Below are 25078 nucleotides of genomic sequence, written 5' to 3'. Positions count from 1 at the left end.
CACATCCAAATTCAGCACACAAATGCTGACCCAAGAAAACCCAGCAGACGTGAGGATTTGATAGCAGGAACCTTTCATCGCTCATTTCATTGGGAGGATTTCTAGCAAGGCCACTTTGATTCATTCATCTATGTGGTCTGGTTGCTCAACAGTGGATATTGGGTATGTAGAGATGACTTGTATGCACGTGTCAATGTTGGTGTGGGGGGCAGGTGTTTGGTTGAGTTTTGTATGAGTTTTTGGGTTGGTTTGTTTCATTTAAAAACCACCTCCCAGCCTCAAAGGACTCATTATGAGATTTGCTTCAACATTATTCATCATGGAAATAGAAGAGGATGAATGGGACAGGTAAGAAGCGGGGGGGGGGGAATCATACTACAGCAACAAGGGAAGCAGTCCATAACTTCCATCCACGTATCATTCAGACATTAAGGAACCACATGTACTAGCCTTAGTACAAACCATTTTATGTCTGACTCAACATTTCCTACTGTTTGACCGAGGGAAAGACTAAGTTGCAGGAGAAATTCTTGCTTTCCTAAATAGCATATAACACTAGTTTACTGTGAAAAAAAAATGCCAAACCACTCCAAATTCAATCTTCATTTAAAGCTTTAAATTTAATTAATTCTCTCCCTGGGTATTCCTGGCTTATGAACATCACAATTTAAAGATCAATTCAGGTAATTCCATGCACCAATAAAAGGATGTTGCATTTTAATACATTCTGAGACAGTAACTTACACGTGGAACCTTCCATTTAAGCTAGACAATGCAATGTCCCACGTCACTTGCATCCTTCAGCCATTTCTTAGGATTACCTACTCAACCCAATGGAATTGGCAAAAAGTAAGAGTTGTTAAGAAAACAAGTGAAAACAAAAAAAAAAAGTAGAGCTTGTTAAAAAACAAAGGGAGACTAATTAGGACAGGAATTTGATCTAATAAATTATTCTGCATGAATAATGATCAGCTTGTCAAAATTCAGTGTTTGTTCATGAAGCTCACAGCTGGAAACAGGAGGGATATTTCAGGTCAAGAATGAGGTTCTTTGGCAAAATAACATAAAGAAGTTTGCACAGCTCCTGCCAACATCATGCTTAGCTTGAGGCAATGCTTTTACTTTCAGGAGATCTGAAGTGACTCAATTAAAAGAAAAAAAAAATAACATATCCAATAATGAAAACAAAGGATTATGGTAGTTCTACAACCATTTTACTCTTAAGAATATTACAGACTTCATATAAGAAATTACAGAAACTTGAAAGTAAAAAAGACCCAAAATAAAAATGCTATTTTTAAGTATTTATCTTCCCTTGATAAATACAACTGTAGACAGATCCTTAGAAGACAGAAGACAAATTCACTCAAGCTGCTAATGCTCAGGATGGCTTCTATCAAACTGTGTCATTCCTATTCTTAAAAAGCCTGCAAGGAACAAGACATGAAAGTATCTTTCTTCGTTGCCCCTCTCCCCCAATCAAAGAATTTCTTCACAGAATCCTTCCAAGGCAAACAGATGACACCATACACTTCAGCATTAGTGACCATAAATAATAGTTTTCATGACAATCAGAACTAAATATCCTCTAGGTGAGGCTGGTAGGAGCTTTAAGAAGAATACTTACCCTTTTCATAGCTTTAATATACCCAGATACAACAAAAGTATTATGAAAAAAATGGAGATAGGAAAAAACATTTTTGTTCTTGTTTGAGGGGAAAAAATCCAGCATTTCCACATGGCAAAAATATAACTACTCCACAAGAAGAACAAAGGCTCTTCAGTACATGACTAGCAAATTTATATTTTTAAGTATGTTTTCTGCATTTTCTTAGAAAAACTAGAATAAAACTTAGAACAAGAAGTGAGAATTACATTATTTTTTTTACAAGGCTTAGTTTTTAAGGAGTACTCCCTCATCTAATTTTTTTCTAAAAAGCAATAAAACAAGACAGAAATAGTTCTTCACCACAATGAGGAGGTCACTACCTCTGATACAAGGCTTCTTCAAAGGGGCTGAATATCATAAGCTTTTGCACACCTAAAAGCAGCTTTAAATACTTATCTGTCATCAAGCAATCATGAATCATGCAATTAAACATCTTTTGAATAAAAAGATTTAAGAAAAAACTCTGTTTAGATATAATCACTTACTAAGAATTATCCGGATATGCTAAAGTAACATGCCATTCAAAGTAAGTTTAATGTTCTAGCAGCTTTCAACAAAGGGTTCATCCATCACAAAAGATTCTTAGAAAAAACAAAGTTTCCATTGGATATGAGAAAAGCCCTCGGAGGTATGAATAAACTGAGTGAAAGAAACAGGGAGAGGTCAAATTAGCATACAGAGAGTAGTTACCAGCAACATCCAGAAAGAATCCCTGTTGAGTCTCTGCTGTTTGGCAATCTTTGCAAATCACCTGGAAAAGGAAGAAGGGCTGAGAGACAAAACTCCTTATCTCAAAACACAATTCAGGTGACTGCAGCTGAAAGGTATTTTTTTTGTTTAGTTGGTTTTGTTCGTTTTGGGATTTATTTTTTTTTTTAAGAGAGAATACATACAGGTGATCTAATAATCTTTTTTTACTTCTCAGACATAAACGGGACTCCCAAAAGTTATCAGAAGGCACACTTAGAACACAAGGAAGAGTGAATTATGTTAAGAAAAAATATTTAACTGTGCATCCCCTCCAACTGAGTGTTTTGAAGTCCACAGGTATTAAGCGCCCTTCGAAAAAGAAATTGATATAAGTTGTACTTCTGCCTCTCCAAGTTCAAAAATCACTGACTGGCCAAAGGGGAGAAGGTATATGGCAGGATGGATTACTTTTTAATCAGTTACTAGTATAGGATACAGAACACTGTCTTAAAATAATTTCAAGTCTGAAAGTCTTTCATTAAGCATTAAAAACATACAGCTGGTTTTACAAGAGATAACACGTATGAAAAGAAACACTTCACATGCACCAGATACAACATTGGAAGGAATGACTAATCTGCTGAGGGAAAGGGCTGCTATGTGCAAGGACCTCAACGCTGAGAAACAGGACAACAGCAAACAGAAGGAACTCAAAGGCAGATGTAAAGTCTTCCACCGGGGATGAAAGCCAGTACAGACCACAGGTCAATTGCTTAGAAAGCAGATTTGCAGAAAGGGACACCTGGGAGCCCACGGCCACAAGTTGAATCTGAGTCAGCAGAGTGCCCTTCGGCAGTAAAAACTGACTGCGCTCCAAGTTACATTAGCAGGAGCATTACCAGCAGGCTGAGGGACATGGGCATTCCACTTTCATGAGGCTGTATCTGGGCTGCACTGAGTTTTCTGCTCTCCAGAACAAGAGACAGACATTGATGCATCAGACTGAATGCAAGAGAAGGCCACCAAAGTGACTGAGGGTTGGAGCACCTGACATAGGAGGAAAGGTTGGGAGAGTTGGGTTTTTTTAACCTGAAGAACAGGCTTGGGAGGCACAAGCAGTGCAGATCTTATTGACATCTATAACTACCTAAAAGATAGTGAAAGTGTAACTACACTGCTCAAAGGGGCCCAGCTATTACACAAGAGACAGAAGATAGAATATTAGATCTCTATCTGAACCCAACCTGACAAGGGCCAAGTAACCTGATCTGAATGAACTTGTTCTGAAGAGTGGGTTGAACAAGACGGTCTCCAGAGATCCTACCCAGCCTACTATTACTCTGCAATTCTACAAATAGAGACACCACAGCTAGAAGAGTTTTCACAAGCACAGCTATTTCCTCTAAAATCCACAGCCAACGTACTTGAAAGGAAAGGTCATAGATCTTTCTTGCAAATTAATAGGAGTGTCCATGCATTGAGATTTTGGGACATTTTTATGTGATGAATTTCTCATCTCCATAGCTACCAAACACAAATAGAAGATACAACAAAAATAACAACCATATATTTTGATAAATTAAACATCCCTCAGTTTACCCTGGAGGTTTGTTCCCAAGTAGCTTAAGTTGATAATCATAAATATAATCTCAATTTTAATAATTAAATTTCTGTCAGAAAATTACAGAATCTATTACATGTTTCTTTCAGCAGCTCCTGATTCTTCTTGGAAGAGAGCTATCATACCACTGAAGATTCTACTTTTAAAAACACAAGTTGAATTTATTTATTCAAAAATCTTTATAATCAAGTTTAGCACCAAGTTAGTTTATTTTCTCAACCAGTCATGCCACTGAGCACACTGACACAACCACTCAGTCACAACAACTCAAATCCTGTTTAAAAAAAGCAGTAAGTCACACACCCAGGGATGTAGGCAGTTATTTGTGTGCAAAATAAAAGCTACCATTGCTTATTGTGTCGTGGTCTGTATTTGCATTCAGAAGTTAAAACCTGCAAGAAGCTTGTATTGAGGTGGGGGTTGATTTCCTCTCCCAGGTAGGAAGTCACAGGACAGAAGGAAACGGCCTCAAGTTGTACCAGGAGAGGATATTGGGAACTGGACAGTAGGAAAAAATTTCTTCCCCAAAAAGATGGCCAGGCATTTGGAAAAGGCTGCCCAGGGAAGTGGTGGAATCACCATCCCTGTAAGTGTTCAAAAAACATGTGGATGTGGGCTTACAGACATGGTTCATTAGTGGACTTGGCAGTGCTGTGTTAATGGTTGGACTTGATCTCAGAGGTCTTTTCCAACCTTAACAATTCTGTGATTCTACAATATATGTATAGATTCTTTTGCAGAACTTTTGAAGAACTAACTTCTTCATAAAATTCAGAATTTGAGCCATCTCAGTTTAAAACAAACTTTCAAGTGTTTGAGAAAGCTATAAAGCAACTCTAATTAACTCAAAATCAGCATTAAAAAGACATTGGGAAATGCCAAATCAAGGAAGTCTCTACTAGTAGTAGCCCAGGAAAGCAAAATACTAGTTAAAGTACTCACAAACTCCAGGACAACGGTGGGAAAAACGTAACACAGTTCAATTTGCTCTGCTTCTGATAAACTGTGAATAGTATGATGTCCCTAACCTGAAAGGGCCAAGAATAATCCATTTTCTTGTTTCTACAACAACTGCATGTGCATGGTACAGAAGACCCATAAATATGAAGTCACACACTTCTGCATTTTGTATCAGTCTACTAAAGAATTTTTTAATAAATCTGATTTTAATTAATATTTTAAATATCAAAATTCAGATCTGCAATGACAAATACATACAATACTGACTTTTTTCCCCTAGATGAATGTATTTCTACTGTGTACAGCTTAAAAAAAAAAAAAAGGCAGCACTAGGGCTCTGCTGTGGCAGAAACAAATCTGCAAACAGCAGGCTGGGTTTGATTCTGCTTTTGTACTTTCCTATAAGTATGTGTGTGCATTCAGCAATAGAAGTCCCTGTGTGCAAAAGGAAATGCTGTTTTCTGCTTGTGTCAAAACTAAAACATCATATATTTGAAGCAAGTACCTGTGGCACTACATGGCTTTTACACTTCTACTGTTGCCAACCCATGGATGATATCTGAACATGAACTGAAGGAGTGCTCTGAAGCCTCCATGCCCCCTCTAAATACAAGTTAAACATAACTTACTGAGATCACTTTAAACTTAAAGAATATTAATAATTGTGTCCTTATATGGCAAGTCTGCTACATCCTGATATTTCAACAGTAGTTAAAATAAACAGAAGAAGAGTAAGGTAAAGCCTACTTCTTTAAATTGAGGAAGTTTCAAGCAGAGATTCCACAATGAAAAGACTATCTACAGGAAAAAAATTGCAGTTCTCATTGACAGACAAAAAACATACTGCATGAAACAATTACTTCCAATCGGAGTACTTAATCCAAGTTAACCTGGGTATTGTCATCACTTTGCCAGAATCCCTGTGGAATTTTGATCAAAGATGTAATCTAGTAAACATTATAATAAACAGCATAAGAGAATCAGAATGAACATATACGGTTATATGTAAAGACCAGCTACAGAACAGGAATTTGACACAGAGGCAAATACAGATTTTTATAGCCTCAAAAAAAATGCATAAACTGCCCATAGCAACAAGCTACAGAGATAGAAAATACCCATCAGGCCAGCAAGATCCAGGAACCACTTAAATTACTTCTTAGTTATCCTGCAAATAGAAGGTGTTGAAAATATGTTAGGCATTTTATTCTACAGGGGAAAAAAAAAAATCTAGGTGTATTTGAGGCTTGTTTATCTACTTATTTGTGGGCTCTGAATACTTACAGATATGTGTGGGGGAGGAAGTCTGCTGCCAGGCAAAGAAGAAGACTCCAGTGAGGTCAATGCAGCAAGGGTGGCTGCTGAGCAGGAGCTATGAATGATGACTCCTAACACCCCCTTTTTCAAGCTGCTCTCCAAAGGCAAAGGAATAAGGACCACCAGCAACAAGGGGCATGACTTTCAAATACCAAAACCCTAAAGACATAAATCACAAGGCCACGCAGTTATTTTAGAACAAAAAAAGGATTTTGAATATTGACCTGCCTAAGTCATGTCAAATAAAGGAGAATAAGGAAAATTCATGTAATGTCACAGGGCAGACTGTCTAGACCTAAAGAACACATGCCTTCCTCTATGTCCAAATCAGAGTGCCAACCCAAAATAACCATTACTTCAAACTCAAAGGTTTGGTCATTCAAAACAGCAGTACATACTGTATCTTACTGCACACATATCCTAACTCTGTACTGCCAGAAACATTGACATAAATTTTAGTCTCCAGCTTAAACTTCAGTTGATAAATTACAGTAAAACTCATAAAGGTGTCCTAGTTTTGGCTGTGACTACACCACAGCATAGGGGAAAAGAAAATATCTATCTTCACTGCATATATTTGTATGCTGCAAAGTTCAACTGCTATAGTTACAAATAAAAGACTGAAAACTCGGTTTCTGTTCATTTGTGGTTAACCTTTTTTAATAGTTCACTAGTTCTGACAGCTCCATAAACTTACAAAACTAATTTCTTTAAAAGCTAAGATCTCCTGCTCAGCAAGCAATTATCCCAAGATTAGTGTCTGGTAATTTATTTATTCCCTTCAATGAGCAGAAATAATGGGAATTGGGTTTCTGTGACTTTAAGCAGCTCATGCTCAGTTACCACCAGATGCTCTAAGTCATCACAATGAATCGGAGCAGGAAAATACATTAATTGGATTAAGTGTTACTTTTACATTTCCCTCTTTTCCAATCAAAAGTGGAGAACATCTTAACTCATTTAATATAAGAAATGTAAAAGTAAATGTAATAAGAGTAGTAAAACTATTAAAATAACAGAAGAGCATTTCCATTTTCCTGCATTTCTTCTCTGGTTTGAAAGCTCAGAGACCTTACATCTTGATGCTGAAGATCAACAACACAGCAAAATCTTGAGATAAGTTGTCTAGATAACATTCTTAAGAAAAAAAACTAAAATAGCATTGGAGCCATTTTCTAATAGCACAGCACTGACCTTTCCAGATGCTGCCCACATACAGATAATAACTGCTAAGAAAAAAAGAAAGTGGCCCTTCATTAACAGGCAGAACCACAGTAGTGCCATTGGTTGCCTACGCCTGTTTAAGCCAAAACCAGGCAGCATGCTATTCCAACAACCTATTTTCATAGCAACTGGTCTATTTTCAGAGAAACCAAAACATTACAGAACAAAAAAAGGCAGAATGTTCAAGTTAAGTAAGTGAAAAAAAAAAAAATATATATATATATTATATAGGAAATAATTGTATTTGGCATATATAAGAGTGAGTACCAATGTGATCATAATCAGGACTTTTTACATCAAGAGATAAGCATAAATAATGTCTAAGCCTTCAGATTCAATTTTTCTATTATTGTTCTATCTAACCTGTAACACCAACATAACCTAAAAGTAACTACAAATTCTATGTTACAGCTAATACTTTCAAGTTTTAATCGCTACAATGTTTTAAGTGTTTTCCTTAGAATCAGAAAACATTACCAGAATGATTCCACTTGTATTTGGTAATATCCAGTTAAATCCTAGTCAGATCATTTACTTATTAGACAGTTTCCTCCTAAAAACCAACCAAATACTTGTAAATTAAATTTGGAGATCTTGAGGAGATATAACTAACATACGACCAAAAGTCTCAAATAGCATATTAGCCCAGCCAACACTTTAAATTAAAAAAAAAGAAAGTGTTGAATGGCAGGTACCAACTGGCATGTCTCAGATACTTTGGCAAAGCATTAGGTCCTGCCATGACAAATTTCAGGGAAGCAATTTACAGCTTCCAACTTCTACCAAATGTGGTGCTCAGCATGAACTCCATCTCCCAGAGACAGGACATAACTGACTAGCACTGTCTGGCCTCCGTGTATGCCAGGGCCTCTGTAATCCTGCCAAGACAAAAACTGAAAACAAAAAGGTTACAGAGGGGAGGAGGAGAGTAAAAAAAAAAAAAAAAAAAAAAAAAAAAAAAAAAAAAATCACACCACCAAGCAGCTAAAATTTGTCTCCAAGAACACGCTTTAGAAGTCTACCACTGCTGGCTGGTAAGATTCAACTTTCTTGATGTTCTCACATTGATTTTTTTTTCTTCTGTGTAGCCTAACTTTGCTCATCAACTAACCACTGGCCACAATCATGCTGGGAAAAGCTGCCTATAACTGCCTTATATTTGGAAATAATTCAAAAGAACACAGCACCCACAATTACAGTCTAACTGCTGCGAGCTATATAAACAAATTTAAGCATTCCAAATACAAGACGAATTTACATTTGCTTTGAGGAATGGAATCATACAAAAGTGTTGGCCACAGAAAGTCAGTATATCAGCCTGTTTTCTATATGCCATTAAGTAAATTCTAGAGCAATTAGAAGCTGAAGCTCATATAACATCACATGGAAGACAGTTCGGCAAATAGAGCTAAATTCCTAACTACGTACTACATCAAGAGCAAAGAGTTCTATGGGGCATTGCTTTCTGTATTGATCTTATCAGGTTCTGATAAACCTTCAAAAGGAAAGATAACTTTGACAATAAACCTCCTAAAGATTCAACTAACTGGGTTTGCAAGTGTGGTCTCTAAGTAGCATGCGCTGGTCTGCACATCAGAGTGGATATTATTAGTCAGAGCAAAGACCATACAGATGTAGCACACACAAGTGTACGACAGTATTTTTTGTTGTGCCCAGGGTAACTACAGGACACCTGGAGTTGGATTCAACTTCCAAGTTAAAGCATATTAAAGGACCCAAGTGTAGATGCCCATGTGAATACGGAGTCAAAGCTCCCATTAGAGCCATTGGAGATCCAGTCAGCAAAGCTAGGGTAAACTGCAGAGTTTCAGTCCACCCTAAAGTTAAAGCCTGCATCTGGCCAGCTGAGTAACTCTCCACACACCACTGAATGAACTGAATAGATCTCCATCTGCTATAATCTGCCAGTTGAATTCTATGCCTTGCCAGGTCTCTCCAGGTGTAATATCACCCTTGTATATTTTACATCACTGTCTGAAAATGTCACCCGACATTCCAGTGCAGCAAAACAGACAAGCAGAGCAAGGCAAAAGAAAAAAAAACACCAATGAATGCAAAATGCACATTACTGGTACAGTGTGATGCAAAGCATCACAGAATGATCAGCACCAGTACCATTTAGGAAGGCTGCCTCTCACCTCAGTATATATCGTGCCTTTCAGAACATAAAAAAACCCTCTGATAATCACATTTGCTTCAGCACTCCCATAGTGACCCAGATAAAAACAGGAAAAAAGGTACAGAGGGGAACAACTATATATAGTTTGCCCATTTAATATTTTAACACATGCCAGATATAACTACTGAGGGCAAAAATGTAACTATAATACTTCAAACTGATAATCCTTAAATTGAGTCAAGCATATGAACAGATCAGCTCTAAAAGCCCATGGTACTGTTTTCTACCATAAAACAGTGATATCCTTGTCTTACACTAAACTGAAATTCATGACTCACTGAACTTCAAAGGACATGTGCCCATCCTAAGCTAAACCAACTGCACAGAAAGAAGCTTTTCAATTGTGAAGTTACTTCATAAAAAATGGACACAGTAGCTAAAGACAAACAGTAACTGCTAAAGCAAATAACAATGTTAACAGCAAAGCATAGCTGTAATCAGAAGCAGTACAGTCAATTTAAAAGGCAAGTCCGTACACAAAAAAGCAAATAAATCTGTGTGGATGCAGCATTCTCACTAAGCTTAACAAGATGTCCCACTTTTAAAATAAGCAGATTGATTTTACCTTTGATCTCTTTCACCAGGCCTAACAATAGGTGGAGGCTCCTTCTTCCTTCCTCTGCATTTACACTAGTCCTAAACTCCCCTTATTTCAACTACTTTTATGTAAATACTGCTAAACCATTCTTTAACCATCTCTTAGATTCCCACTAAACATTCATGTACTCCCCCAATCACAAACCCTTAATCACACAATTCAACTGATGTTTTACACAAAGCTACACAACATTTCACTAAAACATTGGCCACTACAGGCACTTATTCAAGAAAAAAGGATTTTATTCATTATACAATTTCACACTTAGTGGCAAGATTACCTTAAAATTAATTCATCACACTCCCAAGCTATGAGTTTTGCACAAAGATATGTGGTAATTCTGGCAGAAATGGCCTGAGGAAAAAAAAAAACAATTACTTTATGACCCTCGTGAGTTGTCTGTCAGGAAACCTAAAGTTAAGAAAAAGCAGAGCTTACAAACTCAAGGGCAAATCATATCCTGGGGTGCATCAAGCACAGCACTGCCACGCAGTCAAGGGAGGTGATTGTCCCGCTTTGCTCTGCACTGGTGCAGCCTCATCTCAAGTTCTGTATGCAGTTTTGGGTGTCACAATATAAGAAGGGTCTAAAGCTATTAGAGCACATCCAAAGGAGGGCTACGAAGGTGATAGAGAGTCTAGAGTGGAAGCCACATGAGGAGACACCGAGGTCACTTGGTTTGTTCAGCCTGGAGAAGAGAAGACCAAGGGGAGACGTCATGGCAGTCTACAACTTCCTCATGAGGGGAAGAAGAGGGGCGGGCACCCAGAGGGTGGTTGAGCATTGCAACAGGCTCCCCAGGGAAGTGGTCACAGCGCCAAGCCTGACAGAGTTCAAGAAGTGTTTGGACAATGCTCTCAGGCACATGGTGTTATTCTTGGGGCTGTTCTGTGCAGGCCCAGGAACTGGACTTTGATAATCCTTGTAGGTCCCTTCAGACTCAGGATATCCTATGATTCTGTAATGGAGGGTTCTACATTGCAGAGTAAACCCACTGCCTTTTGTAAAAATAGTCTACAGACTCTACAGGGTCTGTAGCTTGTTAGGAAACAAGTAAGGTATAGACAAGATAGTGGTTGCTAAGGGGCAACCTCTCTCCCCCACTCTAGTTGAAAGGTTTATGGATTTTATGACATGTTAATTTTATATATATTTGACCTATATGTTACTTATATATTAAGCAGGATGCAGAGTAAAATGAAAAGATGAATCTTAAGCTTTAGAATGGGAAATAGTTGTATAGTTAAGAATCAATCATGGTAACGTATTTTATCAGAATCATCAATGGTGCACAGCACAGGAAACAGTATTAAAAACTGTGTGGTCAAAGTAGCATTTAAGGTCTTAAAATGTAAAAAAAAAAAAAAAAAAAAAAAGCATGATTTACTTAATTTCTGATAAGACCCAATAAATCCACTGATCAGCTACAATCACACCAGCCAGAGAGTCACAAGCCTAGTCACCTTATTCACATTACTGTTAGTACTCATTTCTAAACTGTTAATTCTAATTTCTAAATACGACCACTCCTAATTATCTGTTAGAGTCCACTGAGCCCCTGTACTTCAGATTTTAGTTTAACACAAAAAAGAAAAGCAGTAACCAGGTTCTAAGGCAATGTGATGAAGCTGTGCTGTTGTAGTCACAGAAATTATTCTCTTCCAAAAAACCAAAAAGGTGTGTTGAAGAAGAATCCCAGAACAGTTCACACAGCACTCTCTATAGAGCTCTGCAAAAGCTCAAGGAAAGCAGAGATCTAACATTTTGTTGTAAAGCAATGTCTTGATAAAAATAATGGAAATCCTTTCATTCTAAGAATACTGTTTGTAATACCCACATCTTCTGCACAGTAAACACTGAGCAGCAATCAGCATCTCAGCTGGCAGATATCATATCCCAAAGAAATGGCACTCAAAGCTTCCACAGAATCCAAACTGCTTATAAACAGGAAACTGTGAGACATGCTAAGATTGATCACCTTCAGAAGACAATATAAAACTTGCAGCAAATTTTCATATTGAAATGAAGCTTCTATCCTTTCCATTCTAATCCTTCTCACATTAAGAATCCATATCCTTTTTGTTTGAAACTCCAGAACAACCACATAGGTCCAGATGCAGGCAATTTTAACAAAATGATAGAATTTTTCACCTGGCTTTTAAATTACTGTTTATAGCACCTCACTTATCTATGATCAGGAAAATACATACTTAGAATGCTGGTAGGTGGGACACTGCATAAACCAGAAAAGAAATCTCAAATGCTCAGAAGTAGCATTGACAGTGTCCCAAAGAACAAGCAGCAGAGTAGTTTGTAGGATATCCACCTTTCCCTACCTGTATTCTCCCAATTATCCTTAATAAATACAGTTAAATTATTTTTAAAATATTTTAAAATTTTGACCAATTGCTGAAATAATACATGTTCATCTAAAAAAATTATTAATACAGTATACAGTTGTTGTCACAGACCTTGATGCTGAGACTGAACCTGTATCACATAACATACATTAAGTTAAATGCCTTATACCACATATACAAAAGATCAATAACACAGCATGAGAGAGCACAAATTGCATGCAACATACTGTTTTCTTTGCCTGATATCAGAAAAAGCAATAAAAATTCAGAACACCAGAGTTGGGTCATTCTGACTAAACATCTGACTATGCAAAGAATAATATTGTCCATACTGATTTTGTGCAGTTCTATTCCAGCCATCCCAGTAATCCACCCAATTCTATCCCAGTCCCCCCAACACACATCTTCAAGGGTCAGTGATTTCACTGCATGAAACTAAACATTCATTAAACTGCTGCACCATTAACAAAATACTTTGATACATAGAGAGGTATAAAAAGCTGTTAATGCTTCATGTTTCAATCTGTAAAAAATGGGGTTACTCTGATAGGATTATAAAATACATCCCAGGGTTGCACAATTTATTTAAGCTTCCAGAAGACTCCCTAGTGTTGATTTAATTTTCTAGATCACTGCCAGAACCCAGCTGTGTCAGAAACTATAAGCTGAGAGTCCTAATTTCTTTCAAGTCTGGAATGCAAGGTTGGGTTTTGATGCGCATAAGCTACATAAATATTTCAAAGGTAGGAAATTACTTTAAGTTACAAAAGAACAAAGGTCAATTTCAAATTCCTTTTCGTGTGCCAAAACCATAAAGGCTTTGTTTAAAGTACATACCTTCATTTTTGTCACACACAGGACAACTTAAATCAATGAACTCAAGGGGCCACAGGCAGTATTTTCATAAATAAATTGAATGAGAACCCAAAAGTCATCATATAAATAGCACACTCAAGATTTGAAAAAATATTATCTAGCAACACTACATCAACTTTCTAATAAGGCTGTTACTCTGAATCATGACACATACCACTGATATGTCCAAAATATGCACCACAGCTCAGCTTCTCAATTTCAGTCTCACATGCTTGAGATTAAGAGCATCTTTAGGTAAAACACCATTACCACACCTTCTTCCCCCTCATAAAAACAAGCAGCATTACATAGAAGCTGACATCAAACCACTATGAAACTGCTACATGTGCTAAACATGGAGCAAACTGACAACAAGTAGGCTTTCAGTCTCACCTGTGCAACCCATTGAGATTATTCCAAACCAGCACATCTCCAGCATGTTTAATTATAACATAGGATCAGGTTACTGTCCAAGTAAGCCCAGGCCAAGCACACTTAGTGCTTCCAGCTCTTCTGACAGGCCTGCTTGGACAAACCAAATTGGTTTCTGTTCTATACCAACGTCTTTGTTGTTCAACTGTTCATTCTTTATGTGCCTTAGCTGTCATCCAGATTCCAGTCTAGAGCAGACTGAGTAGTAACTTAACATGAGCATGGCTAGTACATGCCTGGGTATAGAAAATTGACAAGACAAAGTCACAAAAGTCAGTCCAAGGACAACAGGGAGTTCTAGAGAGACAGCACAAAAGCCTACAAAGATACAGCCCATCTCAACACTCACTCAAGATCACTTTTTAAATGAATACTAACCTTCTCTTTTGTTCTTGCATTGAGTTCTTAAGCATTCACCACAATATAGTAAGTGCTAAAACTAGGATTTGTCTAATTAGAACAATCTCTTTTTGTTGCCTTAGTTAAGTGATGTGTTGGTTTTTTGGTTGTTCTTATTCTTTTTTTTTTGGCAAAAGAGCAGCTTTCCTACCTTATACACAAGAACACTGTTCCTAGTCTCATATAATGAACTTGCAACTATGAAAGCTATGTTTCGTTCCAAAAGAAAGGATTGTTCATTCCTTCTAGACTGCAAAAGCTTAAAGATCACAATATATTTAGAACATTATGCCATAGTGTATTATCCTTGTTTAGAGTTAGAGCATTGACAAAATACAGCTAAAATTATGTGATATCAAGATACTTCTTTACAATGAAGTAGAAAGACTATTTTTATTTACCCAATGCATTTTCTATTTGCAACATTTTTATTGAAGTATCTTGAAAAAATGGCTAAAACCCAGAGCAGGAGCCAAAAGACAACCCTTACTGATGATTTTACAAAGAACTTCCCAGAGGACAATAGCTAGAAACTAAGAGAATTAAATTAATAGCTAATATGTTTTAAATTACTTATTAGTCTTCCTATCTGTGTTCTTAAAAATGCAAAAGAAAAAAAAACTATTGAGTTCCTTTGGACATATACATAAAATACAGCTCTACTGTACAAAGCACACTGCAAAAGATAAAACAGCCAAAGAACTCACTACTTCTCTTATTCAGGAAAAAGAGAACAAAAAAGTTGCTTTGCAACTTCAAGTCTGAGACCGCGTTCCATGGGATTACAGACATGCTGCTGATAGCAAGAGCCTGGGCTCAACATCCCAGTAATCCCTTCCTGTGTGTGGGAACTAACACTGATGATTTTTAAATTGGTCCCATCCTTACTAAAGGACTGCTACTCTAACTTAGCTATTAAAACCAGTCATTCCTGTCCAGTTCCCATGAAAATTAACAGCAAGATATAAACCAGAGCTGCTGTTATTGTAATAAATTAGATCTCTGGAACTAAAACAGATAGTGTAAGATCACAAGAGAATGTTTTCTCATAGAATTGTCCTTCCTGTACATGTTTGCTGAAGATTGAACTGCAGTAGTCTAAGTCTGCATTGTTTGTTTGTTCACAAAATGAAAGAATATACCAAATATATATGAAAATATAAGAAACAACCTATATAATTCCTTCACATAATGAAGGAATTGACTATTCTAATGTCAACCAGCTACTTTATAAGCGCTGCATTAGCTTGGATGCAAGTAATCAGTGCATCTCCTTCCATGGAGTTCACAGAGCAGAAGCCATTTCAAATTGGGTAATTACTTGCTGAGCATTACAGATCAATGTTTATTGAAAATGTTTATGTGACTGATCAAATACTAATTCCCAAATGTATTAATAAATTAATCCACAAATTTAGAAATGAGGAACTGAAACACAGATTAGGATAGTCTCCAAGCAACAACAATGCTACAGCTAAATCTGAACTGCCACTGAGTTCCTCAGCTAAGATTATCTGTATGTGGCTCTTCAAACGGTGGGTAATATGTATATAAAATTCAGAAAACATTAAATACTAAGTTCCATATGACTGCTGAGCCCTCATATCATGAAGGGGCTGACCTAGAGCACAGCTCCAACAGCAGAGCCAAGGCAGCTGGCCAACAACAGGGCATAGCAAAGGGGACCAGCTGCTCTTCTCAGAGCAGCCAACACTCGCTCACCAGTGGTGCTGCCACAGGGCACACTCCCCAGCACACACTGCAGCAAATGTCCCCCATGACATCATAGGTCCCAACTCAGACTGTGCTCCTCAGGAAGGATGCATGGAGCAGGTCTGTGGCTCCCCACTGAGGCAGGCAGGCACTCAGATGCCTAAGGAGGCGTATGCTTGTGTTACCAGGTGAAGGAAACGTGGGAGGGGGTCAGAACACTGCACAGCACTGGAGGTGGCAAGAGATTGACTTTACCTTCTCTGAGATCCTCAAGCTTCAAGAGTCTGAACCCCCAACTACGCCAAAGGTGGAGCAGGTAGTCTTCTTATTACTGTGAATCCAGCAAAGGACTGCAAAAATGAGAAGGGCACTGAAGCATCTGACACACGGTGAGAGGCTGAGAGAGGTGGAGTTGGTTAGGTTCAAGAAAATGCTGGGAGGAGGGACAGCAATTTTACCAGCATGCATAAATATCTGATGAGAGGAAATTAAAAAAGACTGAGTCAAACTCTTCTCAAGAAGCAAGAGCCAAAGGGCACAAATTGCAGTACAGAAAATTCCATTTAAAGGTAAGAAAAATCTTCTTTACTGTGAGGGTGGTCAAACACTTGCACAGATAACCCTCAGAGCCTGTGGAGTCTCCATCCTTGTAGATGGTTAAAACCTCCCTGGGTGAGGTCCTCAGCAGCCTGCTCTAATAGACATTGCTCCAGGCAGAAAGGCCACAATCTTACCCATTTTGTTCGTATTTCTAATTACTGAATTAACTCAAACTTGCTAAAAGAGTAAGTAGACAAGTTGTGCTATAATAGTTCAAGAACAATCTACTGTTTCTTCACACACACACACAAAAAAAAGACCATTACATTTAAACTTCAAGATGGCTTTTAACAGTACCCATCTAAGGAGGCTAAAGAAATCATGATAAGAGAGAGAACATTATCAAGAAACTTAAAGTGTCTGGACACAAAGCAGACTGCGCTGAAAAATGAAATCATCTTTATAGATAGGCAAACACTAAGCCCTGGTACATCTAGCTAAGTCCAAGAAAAAGGTCTATTAATAAACACACACATTTTACTAACTTCTCCTTTAGACAGCAGTTATTTAGGCCAACTCAAAATGAGGAAGGGAGTTGAGAAACCTCAAAGAATGGCAGCCAAAATGGATGAATAAGATGACACTGAACAGATTACAGGGATCAATTAAACAAAACAAGGTTGAAGAGCAAGGAGCAATGCACACTGGAAAACTTCAAAGTCAACTAAGCTTCACTGGCTGCAGGTACTAATAATAAGTAGCAAGAAAAACATTAGGTTATGTAAATAATGCAAACTAGACAGCACAATGTTATCATAGTACATCATTCATGCCAGAAAACAGCAAAGCCTCATTTTGTAACATGACACAGTACCTTTCTTCTCTACATTACAGAAGCTTATAGGAGCAGAGACGAAGACAAAGAAGTAACATTGAAAGTATGAAAAGTATTTCACATGGAACAAAACTGTTATGAATAAAGTACGGTAAAAACTTAGCATTTCAATGGATTTGTATGAAGTTGATTTTAGAGGATACAGTTTTTGTCTGACAGGCAGCACACCAAAGCTAATAACTTGAGGCATGTGAATTTAATGCAGAGTGGTGGCAATAGCCAGCTGTCTTTAGAGAGAAATGAAAGTACTGCCTCTTAAGAAACCCACAAAAATAAACCGGTAACCAGCTTTCAGACACATTAGGAAGAGTATTCTCCCTAACTAAACAACTTTTTGCAAGTTAACCTGCACCTGGAAATAAAATGATCTAACAAACGTGAATTCAAGATGAGAAAAAAAAAAAACACAAAAAAACCAACCTAACTATCAGACTCAAGGCTAATCAGTCTGCAGACAACTTATCAAGAGTTCAAGAGAAGCGCTCCAGACATATGAGATAATAATCCAGGGGAATTACAGAACCGGCATTGTAAATTATAGAACAAGGAGCAATTAAACGAGTTTTATCTAACTTTTTTTTAAACTGAAACCTAGCCTTTTTATCTCTGTTGCCACTAGTATCAGAGTATTTACTTCCCTTTTGAAAATAGGTATGTGTACATACACACACAAAACCCTGTACAGTAGAGGCATCTATGAAGACAGCACAACACAAGACTAGATGGGACTCACACACAGATCCCTAACTTAGATAACAATGGGACTGGCTCAGTGCTCCTCATCCCCATGTGGCAACTCCAACAGGGAAAGGAACCCAGCATTTTTCCTGCCAGAGCCTGGAATGGTCCCAGAACCTGATCCCTTCCCTTCAAGGATGATTAGGCTACAATTGCACTTGAGCACTTGAGGCCCACTAGGTCTGCTCTATTTCCAAGGGCCAAGAGCGTCCTGTATTTCATTGACATGGGTTTTTTCCACCCAACTTGTTCCTCAAACACAATGAGCTATAAACAATGAACAGAGTAGTTTCCTGAGACTTCAGGCACACCTTTCTAGAAGTTTTATACTTATATTGGGGGCTTTTCCTCTTCTGCAGCTGTACATCAATTAGCTTTTGAACAAAAAAGTAGCTACCCAAGGAAACAATAGATTTGCTTATATAGTGCACTACATGAGCAAGGAAGTGAGCTTTTTACTAACAGAATACCAAAATATTGTATACTAGTTATGTTCAAATTTTTACATAAAAAATAATTATAACAAGGTGCTCCTTGAAGACATTTGTGAACCCTCTATTATTCACAGCACAGGTTTTTCCATTGTTGCTCCTAAATCCTGCAACAATCTTAATTATAGTTATTTACCTCACACATCCAGTGCTGATGCTGCATTTTGGAAATGGCCCTGCTGCCTTGCCTGTACTTTTGGTTCCTTCCACTTCTCATCTACAAGGCAGAGTCACTTCTTGACTACATCCTACTCCATTCTGCCTCCTCCCTTTTTGCCTTTCATACTGATAAATATCCATCCATCTACTAAAACTAATAAAAATAGCACAGACTATGATACTTAATGTCATCCCATTTTGCCTTACACGAAGAAATAGGCATACATTTTTAAGATATTACAAAATGCTATTAAGAGATAACAAAACCAGCACATACTCTAACCTACTTAATTCCTATTTTTGAGAAAAACAAGCAAGAGACAACTACTGACTAGTCCCAAAAGAGTAGGCACACAGAAACCTCTGGCAAACATGTGCTTATGGCAGAGGCTAAGTAATCCTGGAACTTAAAAGAAAAAAAGAAAATCTGAATTCTGTGGTACTCTGGATCAAAAGTGAGATGAAACAGACACCTGGGATCCCTGAAGAAATTACCTGGAATATTCACACCTCTCAAAAATCAGCATTTTAGATTTAAAAAAAAAAAATTTTTTCAGAAGAATTAGACTATTAAAAAAAAACAAAACCACACAGCAATTCACTACAAATTCCAGTTTTCCAACTCACTAAATCTAACCCAAATGCAGTTTCCACTCCCAGATTTTGGTAGCAATTAGTCCTAGCACAAAAAAATAAACAAACAAACAAAAAACCCAACTAGATTAAGTACTATAATCAATATAATGGGAATAATCAGGTTAGAGTTTTCTCCAACACTAAATAGTAACTTTTTCCATTAGTCATTCTTTTTCTTTCTACACCAGTGCCAGCTAATCTATCAGTGTTCAATAAGAGCTACATTACACTAAGCGCAATTGGCCATCCTGATCATAGCTCCCCCTTTTGGCAAGCTAAATATTGTATGAGGATTTTAATTCAGTTCACATTTGGTCCTATCTCTACAAGACAAGAAAAAAATAGCAGTTACTAGCCAATGAGGCTCAACATTAAGAAACAAAAAGCTCTCTCTGACAGCTGCTGCTTAGCTCTTGCAGTGCCCCCGACTCATCAAGGTACTTTTAGGCATTGAAAGCAAGGACACCTTTTTATCTGCTGTTCACAGGAGACTCCTTTTTTTTTTAATTTGCAGTCCTCCTTCACATGCATACAAGTCGTCTAGCCAAGGCAGCTATCTCATGGTATTTCCCCCAACTTAAACCAACTTGAGTTTAAAAAAAAAAAAGGCAAAAATAGTGTCTTCTGCATTACCCAAACCAGAGCACATCTGATGGAGCAAAACAAACTGCAGCTGCAGCTGGTTGGTTTTGTTTTTCAGATCACTTAAAAAGCAATGCAGGAGGTGCTGGCTCCATCCAGGACTCTTTCTGCTCTTCTAAGCAGGATGCAAAAGATCTAGGCTTTAAAGCCAGTTCCCATTACCCCCCCACACTCTTTTCTTCAATTGGGCAAATTTTCAAAAACATGGGTGGAGCACACCCACAATCTCGCCTCACTCAAACACCAGTGGTGCAACTACTCTTCTGGAAGGTAAAACATAATAGTTTCAATCTGTCTCTTGTGGATTATTTTGACTACTGCACTAGTACTTAAAGACTTTTTTTAAGTACATGACAACAGTTTTGAGAGGTTGTTACTACAGAACCAGAAAAAGCAATTACACCTCTGCATCATGAACAGAGAGAGTATCAGCCACTCATTTGCTTCTGCATTTCTGACTGGCCAGGGACTCCCAGGTCAGTATGCAAATGTTCACAGCACCTTCTCTGAACCTCTTTCTTCTCCTGTGCAGGCTAAGGAGCCCAGACACCTACTTCTGGATATGAATTTCCCAGCTGCAAAGCAGACACTGCCATACCTGACGTGTAGATGTAGCGTCTCATCTTTATAGCTCAAGGACACTGAGGGATACACCTTCTATATCACCATAAACAGTTCAAATGCTGGAGAACACATCACTTAATGCTCCACCACAGCTTTCCAGCTTTCCTACTTCAGTAGAAACACCCGCCTTGGTTTTCTACTTCAGCCAAAAATATTGTTATTAAGCTGGGGGAGGAAAATTAGCCTCTTTGTTTCCTACATCTCAACTTTAGGCCCACTTATCCCAGTATTAAGGAAGACATAAATTTCAAAACTCTTTTAAAGATCTGTATCACCTACTAAGTAGTAAGTTTCCTAGAAGGCTTCCACCTCTGCAAGACTACTACCTGGAACACTTTTTTTTTTTTAGAAAGGAACAAAAACATAAAAGCCAACATTTGCTCTTTTAATATTTCATTTTTAATAGTTTAAATGAAGCTACCTTTTAAATAAGCCAACTTTATTTACTATAATAAATTATTATAGCTACTAATTTGTTATTATTGCAAGATCCAAAAACTGCATTTCCTCAGCTTGCAAAGTCAAAGCACAAGACACATTCCGAAGAAAACTTACGTAAAATAAAATAGAATTTATGCTCACCTTTGAACTAATTGATACTTATGTGTCCAGAGTGATTTAGATCAGTAATGGCAGAGTGGATATTTGATTGTGATAGTACTGTTAAGGTCTTTAAAGTCGAGTAAACACCATTAATTTTACTCATGAGTTTTGTGATATTGGTTACAGCAGTAAATCTGCACATTGACATGCTCTTTTTAGCAACTGTTAAGACCATTTTTTAAGTGTTTTAAGTGCCACTATACCCCACTATTAATTAACCATTTAGACTAACCATTAGGCTCACGAGGGCAGGGGATTAAAGATTTCTGGGACCGGGAGCGTGCACTCTTCCCAACAATGCACGATGACAGACACAAAGATACAGCTGCGGAAGAAGCCAGAGTACACCTGCTTCTCTCCCTGCAGCTTCTCCCCTGATATGCCCGGATCTTGCTGCCCCCGGCACTGCCTCGGGGCCACGGCTGCGAGCGCGCACCTTCGCCGGGAGGCGAGAGCAGCTTCTCCTGCCCCCGATGAAAGGAGCGTTTCCGAGAGCCTCAGCCCAGCCCCACGTGCTTGCGGCGGGGCACGGGCAGGCTCCGCCCGGCCCTCACGCCCCTGCCGAGGGGTCTCGCTGCCCGCGGCCGGCCCCGAGAGCCCCGCGGGGCTCGGACACCGACCGCGGGGCGGCGGCACCGCCAGCAGCAAGAGCCCCGGCCGGGACGCCTCCTGCGCTCGGGCTGGGGGCGGGGAAGGCCCGTGGCGGAACGGGCTGTAAGCGACGCCGACCCCTCTCCCGGCCGCCTCTCACCTGTTTTGAAGGCCATCTGCTTGTCCTCGCTGCCGCCGAAGAGCTGGAGCATGGAGACGAAGAGGACCCCGCACGAGTTCTGGATGCCGAAGACGGCGCCGTTGCACCACATGGCGGCCAGCATCACCACCCAGCCCCAGCCGCCCTCGGGGGGCTCCGGCGCAGCCGCGCTCCCGGGGCAGCCCGCGCCCCCGGGGGCCTCCGCCGCCGCCCGGGGCTGGGCCCTACTCTCGCCGGTCCCGGGGCGCCACTCGCTACCGTTCTCTCGCCGCGGCTCCTCAGCCGCCGATGGGCCGGGTAGGGGGGGCGCGGCGGCGGGGTCCCCCTCCGCACCCTGAGGCTCCAGCTGCTCGCTCACCGGCGCCATCCTCGGAGCGGGCAAGAGACCCTCAGGCGCGCCGCTCCCGCCTTCCTCCTTCTCTTCACGACCTTTCGTCCCCCGCCTGCCTCACCTCCTCACCGCGGGCATCCTGCGGCGCCCCGTCTATGTGTCCGGCCGTCGATGTGCGAGACCTAACGAGGCGAGGCCACCCCACAGAACACACCCAGCCTGTTCCCGCCGTGCCGCCGCCGCTTTATTTTAAAAGGGGGGCTCCCCTGGGGGCGTAAGCGGCACGAGCGCTTCCCTCCGCGCCGATTGGCCGCGGGACGGGAGGCGGGACGGGAGGGGGGCAAGGGGAAGGGAGGCGAAGCCACGCGCCTCGCCAACCCTCCTTCCCCCCCCCCGCCCTCCAGCTCTGCCTCTCCGGCGGAGGGGGTGGAGCGGGGCGGGACCGCGCCGTGTCAGCGGCGGCGGCGATAAGAGCTCCTGCTGTGGCCGTTCGGAGAGGGGAATCGAGGAAGAGGGGGGCGAGGCTGGAAGTCAGCGGTTAGCGGCCGCCGCGGGCGCTGGGCGGGAGGAGGGAGGCAGGAGGCGGGCGGGCGGGCGGGCGGGCGGGCGAGCGAGCGCCCCGAGCCCGCACACAGGTACCTCGGCGGGCAGGGCGGTAAACAAGCCCCTGGCCCCGTTCCCAGGCCGAGCCCGCTTCCCACGAGGCAGGGCAGCTGCAGCCGACCGAGCTGAGAGGGGAAAGTCTGAAACTCCCGCCCCGGCTGTTTGCAAACAACAACCAAGTAAAGAGAAACCGCCCCAAAATGCGCACACCCCGCCACACACACAGACACACACGCACGCGATGACAGTTGGCGCTCGGCCCTGCCCGGCGCTCTTGGGCCTCCGGGGAGCTCCATCGTCCACCCTCCTTCCCGAGGGGAAGGCTGCCAGCCCCGGCAGGGGGCTCGGGGCCCTCGGGGCATCCGCTGTCCTCCTGGACAGCTGTCCACCTCTCCTTGGGCCACCCTGTGCCAGAGGGGGCCGTGGGGGAACAGCATCTCTTCGTTTGTCATCTCTGTTTAAAAGCAGGGAAAATACTCTCTGTATACAAAGGAAGAGAAAATACTGCTCTTGCACACCTCATGGCATGCTTCTCCATTTGCACAGAGGCATCAACTCTTGACCTTTCTTTCCCACAGCCAGTAAAGTAAGAGGATAGGGAAAGGAGAGGTCTGAAGTGTTAGATGACAAGCTTTTTGACCCATGATCTTGCTTCCAAGCTTTCAGCTGCACATCTGTTCCGGCATTTGGCAGCTACTTATGTTTTAAGCAGTTTGGGCTTGATGGGGAAGAGCAGCTTCTTCAAAGAAAATCAGCAGAATAAATCTGGATGCTTCGTCCTTCCCTGTGAAACCTGGGTTGCTCAAAGCAGCCTCTTGCTCTTGCACACTATCCCGACTTTTTCCCTCAGAACCTGGGCTGTTACTGCTATATCATCTGCACCATGCAACTCCTTTGCCTGCCTGTTAAAGCCTCTTCCTCCTTTTTTTGACCCTGAATCGCCTTCTCCATCCTATACCTACCAGTGGCCACACGGGTAAAAAAAACTTAGTCCAAAATAAAGCACAGATCCATAAGACCGTGTCTTCTTGTTCTGCACACATTACTCGGTCACTCTCCACGTGAAACGTAGCAGCTAAAGAAAGAAAACCATGTAACAGGGTAATGAAAGCCTGTGTAATGTACATTGAGCAGGTGTTAGCTTTTAGAACAATATTGACCTTTGGATTTTTAATTTTGCATGATTAGTGTGTTCGCATTTGCTTTAAAATAAGTTACTTTTTTAAAAAGTTTACAAACACATTTATGATTACAATGAAGTGCATTTTATAGATGCACTAATCTTGCTGCATACTCCATTTGTCTTGTTGCCTATGTGCATCTGAATTAAACATAAAAACATTACATGTACACGTACAACAGCAGTAGAATATGGAAAACATAAAAGCCTATAACAAAACACAATCTAGCTGTATGAAATACATAACAATTGTCAAAGCAAAGAGAGAACACTTGGCTGACCATTGAAAAACACATCTGTTCCCCCAAGAAACAAGTTTTAATGGTTATGAAAATCCCCAAGCTTAACTACGCTCAATCTACTTCATAAGCAATTTAACATGCAAAAGTTAACACTTCACATTCTCCAGTAAGTCTTTGTACAGAGGCTGTTTTCCAGATCTGTAGAGCTTTCTTACAATAATTTTCCCCACCCCAATCTAACATTTTTTGAACAGTTGTGATAGAGAAAACCTTTTTTTGAATCAATCTTCATTACTTTTGCCAGCAATGATTAACTTAATTAAACTTTCGGTTGCGTAAGAATAGGCAAAGGCAGAATCCAAGATTGGATCTTTTTTTTTTTTTATAACTCTAACCTCTTTATTTTCACAGGTAATTGTCATAAAAACCTGTGAAAATAAAGAGGTTAGAGTTATAAAAGATATACCTTGTATACAGGTAACGGTATCTGTTTTAGCTAAATTGTTGTTATAAGCAATGAAAATGAATCATGAAACCAATGGCAAACAGAGAGAAAAGTGGAAAAAAATCCAGAGAGGATGGATAAGCTGAGAAATGTGATGTAA

The 25078-nt window shown here is 40.2% G+C and overlaps 1 protein-coding gene across 1 annotated transcript in view; it reads right to left on the bottom strand.

The window, feature by feature from the left end:
* The window catches only part of SLC16A10 (solute carrier family 16 member 10), a 64814-nt gene extending 42101 nt beyond the window's left edge, over window positions 1–22713 (bottom strand). The window contains exon 1 of the mRNA XM_017828961.1: window positions 22118–22713. Within this exon, the coding sequence (XP_017684450.1) occupies window positions 22118–22484 (367 nt within the window). The 5' untranslated portion in view covers window positions 22485–22713. The remainder of the gene's footprint in view (window positions 1–22117) is intronic.
* Between the last annotated feature and the right edge of the window lie 2365 nt (window positions 22714–25078).

This window comes from Lepidothrix coronata, unplaced genomic scaffold, assembly GCF_001604755.1.
Source record: "Lepidothrix coronata isolate B3197 unplaced genomic scaffold, Lepidothrix_coronata-1.0 Scaffold5, whole genome shotgun sequence".
NCBI lineage: Eukaryota > Metazoa > Chordata > Aves > Passeriformes > Pipridae > Lepidothrix > Lepidothrix coronata.
Note: the sequence above shows the minus strand (reverse complement) of the source record. Positions and strands in the feature narration are given on the sequence as shown.